The sequence below is a fragment of the Alnus glutinosa genome, chromosome 3, assembly GCF_958979055.1.
Source record: "Alnus glutinosa chromosome 3, dhAlnGlut1.1, whole genome shotgun sequence".
Taxonomy (NCBI): domain Eukaryota; kingdom Viridiplantae; phylum Streptophyta; class Magnoliopsida; order Fagales; family Betulaceae; genus Alnus; species Alnus glutinosa.
The window spans coordinates 23927232-23936146 of NC_084888.1; the positions used below are offsets into that span (position 1 = coordinate 23927232).

The window sequence follows — 8915 nt, forward strand, 5'->3', positions numbered from 1 at the left end:
TTCTTCCGCAAAGGGACATCCTTGGGTACTTCTTCGGAACCTTTGAATGGCCTCTTCTTAGTAACAGGCCTCGGAGAGGGAGGGGCGTCATTCCTCTTCTTAATAGCCCCTCTCTTGGTAATTAGCTGTTTGTCTCTCGGGATGTTATATCCGAGAAACTGCCTTAAATTCTCCTCGGTGACAAGGTTATCAAAATCAACTTCTTCAAATTTGTCAGCCTTGACCCTAGCAACAGACCACCCACTTATTTCCTTGACATCCGCCAGGTCGGATACACTGAGTGAAGGGGGGTCGCTTCGGTCAGGTCGCAGCAATTGCCAGGTCTGAGGCATCCTATGGTCTTCAGGCAGAAGAGTGCCTTCAGGGCATTCCCACTCCCTAGAAACTCTGAAAAATTGCATTTCCCAGAATTTGTTGTTCGTTAGCCCACTCTTGAGCTTGATGAAGACAGGCGGGTGACGAACACAGAGTTCAATCATCCCCTCTGAAGTTTGCCTCGGTCTGTAGATGTTGAAGAATTGCAAGATATCCATCTCCTTCTTCAACACGAGCCTCCAAAGGATGTAAGAAGCGAACAGATACCTCCAGGCATTGGGCATAATCTGACTGGGTGCAACCATCAGGAAAAGGACAAAATCCCCAGCAATCTCCGGAAACGGTAACCGTAGCCCAGCGAGAAACATCCTCTCATACAAGGTAACGTCGCCGCCGTTGATAATCCGAGCTCCAGGCTCTTGATAGAACATCCTCACTGTTGGAGGAATCTCGTAGTTCAGACGAAGGACACCCTCATGCTTTGCAAAAAGGGTGGTTTCCACCCTACTCTCCAGGGGAGAGAGATCCACGAAGCCGCCGAAGCAGCTTTTTTAGGAGCCATAGAAGGAAGAAGAAAAGAAGAAGTAGAGGATACAGAGAAAGAAAAGAGTTTAGGAAAAAGGCGACAATGGAGGATCAAGAGAGAGAATAGGTGAATGTCAAAGAATGAACAGTGAAAGTGTTCAAAACCTTAAATATCCCCTCCCCTACGTGTCTAAAATATCAAAAGGCGCCATCATTTCAAAATTCCCGAAGTTGAAAAGGCGCGCCTTCCGTATTCCCGAATTAAATGCGCTACCTCGACAGTACCGTTTCATGATGACAAAGAGCGACGATACAGAGCTGACGTCGTCATTGGAAAAAGAAGTGGTAAGATTTAAATGTTTGAACTGTTGAAAAGACGCGCCCTTCACAGTAGCAGGTACAGGTTGGCAGACGGAAAGTAATTCTCTTATTTCCATTTATTTCTGAAATCAGAGAATTAGGGGGGTGACTGTTAGGGATAAAATCAACCCTAGAGACACGTGGATTCAAGGACATCTCGGAGTTATGTCTCGGACATTTGTTCCGCCCAGCAAAGAAAGATCTTCTAGGTGTAAAGACGTCTCGGACATATAAAGACATCTCGAAGGTATAACGACGTCTCAGTCGTCACATTCCAGGCAACGGTATATCCCGAGATCTCCTAGTCTAGATGGAGCAAACATATCTCGGGTATTTGTGTCTCGGAGTAATAACGCTTCGGGGTAATATCGCCTCGGGGTAATAACGCCTCGGTTTAATATCGATTCAGCGCGACAACATCTCGGCCTTACACAAACCTATTATGGTGCGGCAATACCCCGAGATCTCCAAGTCGGAGCGAACATATCTCGGGTATCATCACCTCGGAGGTTGGTTGCAGTGTGCCGCAGTTGTCTTAGAATGCGATGAGGATAGAATCCCAGAAGATCAGGGATAAACCACAATTCCATAATTAATGGGATAAGATAGTTATTGATACGGGATAAGATAGTTATTGATACGGAATCAAGTTTAAAGAGGTACAAACGCAATCAACTTCGGACTCTACAATCCCATTCGAATTCCCTAAAGATATGATTAAAGTTCAACTAAGCTAGGACTCCAACTCCTAATCCAACTAGGTGTCAAGAATTCTAGTAAGATTACAAATCTGGTAAGACTACAAGTCCAGCTTATAAATACGATAGCCGCACCAGGTATGGAATCACGAATTCTCTAAGCTCTTGAGATTAAGATTAAGAATACCCTGCAGAAAATTGATTTAAACTGACTTAGGCATTGGAGTGGGCGTAGTCGGCACCCCCAACGTGTTGTTTGTTCTTTTTACAGGATTGAGGTAGTAGATCAGAATCCAGCAGCGAATCACCAGGCGACACGTCACCATACCGGAAACTGTACCAACACCATAGAAGTCAGGGCAAAAGATTGTGAAAATGCGAAATGGAGTTTTCTTGAGGAGCAATGGATGGCATGTTTTTGATTTGGAACAGTCGGGGGTGTGAATCTATTGAACGGTCACTAACACAAAATTTGGATAAAAAAACCCAACAATACTTGATTTGGAAACTAGACAAGGGAGAACGTTAAAGTACCATTTTTGTTGCCGAGAAAATTAGGAAAAATGGTCAGAATCTTTAATTTTAATTGAATTTGTTCCCAATTTCTTCCAAAGAAAGAAAACAAACCCAAGATTTATTTCACATTACAAAGAACTCACAAAAAATATCTGCAACCGCATACCGCTAAAACTCGCCCAAATCTCACTGGTCAAATTATTCCTACAAAGTTTCAAGTTTGATAGAGAAGAAATCTTGCCCAGAAAACTTGGCAACGGACCCACCAAATTGCAATTCATACAAGAGAGATTTCTCAACTGGGTTGAGTCCTGCAACTGAGTAGAGAACATCCAGGATCCACCCAATCAAATTGATGTAATCCAATGCCAAGACCTCTAAACTCTCAAGCCTACCAAAGAAATCTCCCCAGATGGAGGTATTGTTCTTGAAGAGGGCATCGAGACTTCCCCTGTAAAAGGAACCCCAGTATCCTGCATCTATCATGTGAGGGCGAATAGAAAAAAGAACAAAGAAAACAAGAAACCTAGCTTACAAGAAAGAAGAGTCAGATTGCACAAAGAGAAAAGTAGAAAATGATAAACAATAATAAATAAATAAAAAAACCAAGGACGAGAGAGAGGGTTTAGATCGTATGAAGCTTAGTTGTTAGAGAAGTAGAAATTTCCCTTGCAGAAAATGACAGAGACGACATGAGTTGACCAACGTTTTGCCAAATTAAATTTGAGCGGTCCATTATTTTAACATGAGATGTGCTGTTCTTAGTAGCTGAGAGGGATCAGGACTGGAGAGAATCCTGATCCCTGTATAACATGGAGCACATCTTTTACTTGAAACATTGAACTACGACTAAAAACTACGTACGGAAATGTGGTCCTTCTTTATATCACTCATGGGACACCTTTCCTGTATAACACATGAGATCCTCTTCAGTTGAAAGCAGCAGGAGAAACAACTGGAGAAGACCCTGGTCCTGTATAACATGGAGCACATCTTTTACTTGAAACATTTTACGATGACTAATAAATGAGTACAGAAATGGGGTCCTTCTTTATACCACTCATGGGACTCCTTTCTAATATAAGAGCATCCTAACAGGCTTTCTAAATTTTAACTAAATTTTACCTAAAAAGTTTATTTTTGTTATTTTAACTACTACTTTTAATAAACTGTTTACACCAAACTCTCCAAATATTTTTCTATTTTAATTATATATGAATTTTTTATTAGTTTTAAGCAACCACTACTAACAAATGATGAGAGACGAAACATGAAAGTGAAGTGAAAGGGGAGAGGAATTATTCCTCAAAAAATGATAAAAAAAATAAAATTGAATAGTTCATGGAATTTGTGAGCCAAATTTGGAGTGAAATTCTGACAATAGATAAAATAGAGAAATTATAGAGAGTTTATTGAAATGAGATTTTTGAGATATTCACCAAAATTTAACGAAAACTTCGAAATGGAGAACTTGTTAGGGATGCTGTAACATAAATGACATCTTTTACTTGAAACATCGTGCAATGACTACTAAATGTGTATGGAATTGTGGTCCTTTATACCACTCATGGGACCCTTTTCCTGTATGACATGGAGTGTGTGTATATGATAAGTTTATTATACGGTTTATAAATTAAATCTTGTTGGGAATAATCCAACTTAGATCAGCCCATTCTGAAAGGTTACGGGCTTTCGGGCCAAGATTAACCCACGGGTGAAAACCTAATTAAATGATAGCTCAAGCGGTCAAGTGGAAGACATAACTTTAATGCAGGTTTGCCTTCACCTCTCAGCTTATAAATAGGCCTTTACACCGGGTATAAACCTAATTCAGCTGATGGTGCTCTCTTGTAGACTTTGAAATTCTTCTGGAATGCATTTCGTTAGAATGGGGCTCGGGCTAGCTGATTTGAGTTCAATTATAATATGCAACTCCAAATCCTAACTTTCACACCAAAACATGTAGGTGTTTAAAATGTTACAACCCATGTTTTGATCACCGAATTACGCAAATATTAAAAGCCCAAAATTTTGCTTTTGTTGACTGTTTTTAAATAAATTTCTTAGTTATCAAAAAAAGAAAAAAGAAAAGATTCATGCCTTATTTTTAACAGGAGGGAAAAAACGTTCAAGATTATGTTTCATATGTACAGATGTCATCAAACCCCATATACTCCTTCTGCTGAATATTTTCAATTATCTTTACTATGCCCACCCCACCTGTGTAGAAAGAAACAAGGCAGTTCACTGTTAATGAGAGGAAGTTAAAATCCATAATTAGATCAATTAATCTCAATCATTTAAGAAAACATAATGACACATGCCTAGTGATATAGCACTAATGAAAATCGTAGAAGCCAGAATGAAGATGATCAACGATGCTCTCCCGAGTATTGCGATCACCTTTCGTACCAGATGTTGGCCTACAAGGGCAGCAATGGCTGCGACTGGAACAAAGTAGAGAGCTGCGACGAAAAGCAGGGGAAAAAAATCATTACCTGTGTTGAATTTTGACGGGGAAAGAAAAAGTAATTTCCATTGATATCGAGCAATTTTACTTACCATAAGGAACTGGGAAACGTTTCAGAAGGTAATATTCTACGACAGACATGGTCGAGGAAAAGGCCATGGCAAAGCTGGCTGTGGCACTTGACACCTGAAAGTTATCAGCGGTTCACAAAATAATTTCCCGTTATTTAATTAGAATGTCCTTCCTGAGGTGTAAAAGTGAACATGGAAATTTTGAAGTTTCTTCTGAAAGAACGTACTCTTCTCCCTTGACTTCATTACCCCTTTTCATGAGGCTATTATTGATAGACACTCACGTTGGGCTAGTCAAAATAACTAAAATAGTTAATCTAATAGCAGTTTTTTATTTTTTTTTAGATGAAATTATTGAGAAAGATTTTTCTGTGACCAATCTACGACATCTATCCTGACGAAGAGGAATTATTGGAAGAAGTAAATTTATTTCTTGATACTATAAAAATTGTTGAAGAGAATGATGGCATCATGTGTTTGACGAAAAAATCAGAGAGTGAAGTATCCCAATGGGGTCTTAAGAAAATTAATTATGTGGATTTTCTTGGGAATTAAAATTTTGTCAAATTTACTTATACAAAATCTTGACGTTAGTTTTAACATGTTGAAGGAAAATTTGATTTTTCATCGTCAAGAAAGAATTGATCATTTTTGGAAATTTTTTTAAGGAGAGTGAGTTTATGACAATCAATCAAGAGTTTATGAAGATTATTTTGTTTCAAGTTGGTGCAAGAAAATTCAGATCTACTACTCAAAATCAAGTTGTGATTGGTTACAAGTTGTTTTTGTTTCAGCATCAAGTTATTTTGATGTTGAGAAGAACGGAATGTAATGGATTGATTAGACATCCGAATGATCGAGGCAAAGACGACTTGAACTCAAGGGCAAGTTTTATTATCCATGCTAGGGAGACTGATGGAGGAGAAAACCGACATTAGTGTTGGTTTATTTTATTTATGCATTGCTGTTTTAGTTTTCATTTCCAATATGGATTGGGTTTTTTTCTTTTCATTTGGATTAGATTTTCATTTTTTAATTATGCATGTGTCTTTTAGTTTTCATTTTCCAATTAGGGTTTGTTTAATTTTTTCTTTTTCCTGGTTAAATTTGGAGTGTATCTTAGTCTATATAACAGCTACACACTCAATGGAACAATTCAGTTTTGAAGTATCAATAAAAATTTAAGTCTTTCAGAGTTATTCTTTGTTTACTTATTTGGAGCAACTAGAGTTGTTTTCTTTCCCATTTTGTTATTTTCTCTCTTGGTGAATTTCTTTTTGAATTTTCGATTCGTAATTTTTACTGCTATATACACGGTCAGAATAATGATAATTCTGCCCACTTGCATGTATTCAACCAAATACAAACATACCGCCTAACATAAATGTTGACGGTCCTTCGAAGGGAAGCAGTAAATGCACCTGAGGAGGGACTCCCAGTTCCAGAAAAAGCGGACCCAAAATGAATCCTCCACCAAGACCAAGCAACCCACCCACTAGGCCAGCGAATATGCCACATGCACAATAAAGAACCAGCTGGTGCACTCGCCAATTTGTGCCATCTTCTCTCTTTGATGCAATGGCTCTCCGTCCTTTGTACAGATTAACAGCTTCATACGAAGTTACTGCAAAAGTAACTGGGATCTGAAGGACAATGGAAACGAAACAATGGCTGATTTACTACGCGAGGTATAGATTTCAAGAATCTTTGGATCAAGCTTATATGTCATCTATAATTCATTCCCAACAGAAAATAATTAAAAAGAAAAGAAAACACGATTGAGACATATGTTCTATTCTTATTCAAGTTGTGAAAGGTACCTGCAATAGGTTTAATACCCAGTATGCCACTGAACAAGTAGTTGTGTAATTCTGTGTCCAACACATGAGAAACCCATCAGCCAAGCTTATTGATGCATGAAGCTAAAGGGAAAACTCTAAATTATAGGCTTCTATGAAGAAACGTAAGCACATATATAGTTGATAAAAACCTTTGAAATCTGCAGTGCAAGGATAATGATCCAGACAGCAAAAAGAAGTCCAACTTCCTTCCAGTAAATATTCTCAAGAATGTAGACCTGGGGGAAGTTTACCAAGTTAGTCAATGCCATGAGTCATGGAAATGTTAACTAGGTATTCTTACCTTTCGCTTTTCAGATTCCTTGGTCTCTGAATGAATGCCATTCAGAGGTTTGTATATGACCTCTTCAACATCACTACCTGATTGAAGAACAGGTTAGCCTGGCCAATAATTTCGGAGAAACCCAAGAGAAAAAAATGAGAGATAAACTCACCTGTTGATTGAAGGTATCTAGCAGCTTCCTGGAAAAACGAGAAATGAGTAGGATATTGAGAGTTGAATCATAAGGAAGTTCAATGAGTGAAGTTTTGAGCTACCTCTTTAGTTATGGTTTCCTTTTTCCATGTTTCAACACCCTTGAGGAATGCCTTAGTTGAAGTTACTGCAGGTAATTATAATCATGAGCAGATCAGGGAAGTCAGCCAAGAATAATATATGGAGATTAATTGCAATTAATTCAAACAATCAATGCCTACCTAGGAAGATGACAATTAAGAAGACTGTGATCATCCAATCAGCAAAAATCACATTAAAGGCAACTCCAATACTGATTCCCAGCATCAACATTGGTTGAAACAGAAGTGCAAGATCATAATCAATGATTGGCAGATCAAGTGTAGGATGCCTTTGCCTTAGATTGTAGAAAACAGTTGCAGCAGCTCCACCCATGATCATACCTGATCAAACAAACAAAAGCACCGAAAATTGGTTTTTATCAATAAATCAGAAAAGAGGATGAGAAACATCCTACATTTTGATATAGCTGTTGAAGATTTCTCATCAAACCCAATGATGAGGGTGAGCATAGGAACAAAAATGCCACCCCCACCAACTCCTCCCACACTTCCAAAAGCTGCTCCAAAGAATCCTATTATGGTACCGACAACAATTTTCCAGCCAAATTCCATAGCCTGTGAAGCCAGTCTTTCAAATTAGTACTCCCAACGGTATTCACCACCGATTGGCAGGAATTTCAGCAAATTAAAATGCAGAAGCAAACAGAGCACAAAAGTTGGACTCACCGGCCAAACATGTTGGTAACCCAATCGACCCGGTTGCCATAAGGAAATATTCAATACTTTCACATTGTAATTTGAAGCTTCTTGCTCCAAGCTTTCTTTTGCCGAAACAAACACCGGAGCAATAAGAAGAAGACCAATCACAACCATTTGGATTAACCTTGAATCCAACCATTCCGATCCAATCCCAGCCATTGTATATTTCTTTTCGCCGTTCTTCTCCTTCAATTTATCAATTCTTTTCAACTGTTTTTTAAACCCAAAACTCAAAACATTAAGTTCATTAAGTTCTGCTCATTAAGTTTAAAGGATATTTTTGAAAAACTCGAATTTTTGAAGATAACCAGCACATTAAGTTCTGCTCCACTCTGAGAGCAGTATAAAGTTTAAGACCAAAAAATGAAAATGGTACTCGAAAGCCTACTCTATCAGACTCTCCGGAGTTCAAAACAGAGGTGGAAGCACGAAAATAGATCGAATCTCAGATTTACTCTGTCAGCCGCGTTGGTAGGTGTTGACCAAAAGCTGACAACAAGTTCACCAGGTGAGTTTATTCAACTCGGACTTCACTAGAACTGAGCTTTGAGAGCTGAGAGAGCCAAAAACTGAACAAAGTTAGTTATAGTTCTACCTGTCGTTTCTCTCTCTCTTCCGTTTCATCGATATTATGTTTTTGTCTTTCTCTATCTCAACACATCTCTTTCTTTATTTATGTTTTTGGACAACCCACCTGACAAACGTTACAACCCTTCTTTACTCCCATTTACTTACACCAAGTGCCGTTACTAGGGACGTAAACGAAGCAAAGTTATCTGTGAGTTCATTCAGGTTTAGTTTGTACACGGCTCGATTATTAAATGAG

At 38.5% G+C, this 8915-nt stretch overlaps 1 protein-coding gene across 1 annotated transcript; it reads right to left on the reverse strand.

The window, feature by feature from the left end:
* Positions 1-4509: 4509 nt before the first annotated feature.
* Positions 4510-8672, reverse strand: LOC133864417 (sulfite exporter TauE/SafE family protein 3-like). The gene is made up of 13 exons (XM_062300748.1): positions 8478-8672; positions 8057-8299; positions 7786-7945; positions 7511-7711; positions 7352-7416; positions 7249-7276; positions 7098-7174; positions 6946-7032; positions 6776-6826; positions 6377-6598; positions 4977-5070; positions 4743-4879; positions 4510-4638 (listed from the first exon to the last, which is right to left on the reverse strand). Exons 2-13 carry the CDS (start codon positions 8246-8248, stop codon positions 4549-4551), a joined length of 1404 nt encoding a protein of 467 aa, XP_062156732.1. The 5' UTR covers positions 8249-8299; positions 8478-8672; the 3' UTR covers positions 4510-4548.
* Positions 8673-8915: the final 243 nt, after the last annotated feature.

Coding starts and splice junctions, on each gene's coding strand:
- LOC133864417 (XM_062300748.1), bottom strand. CDS start 8,248: ATGGCTGGGATTGGATCGGAATGGTTGGATTCAAGGTTAATCCAAATG. Junction 7,277..7,351: donor AGGAAACCATAACTAAAGAG/GTAGCTCAAAAC, acceptor TCGTTTTTCCAG/GAAGCTGCTAGATACCTTCA. Junction 4,880..4,976: donor ACGTTTCCCAGTTCCTTATG/GTAAGTAAAATT, acceptor TTTTCGTCGCAG/CTCTCTACTTTGTTCCAGTC.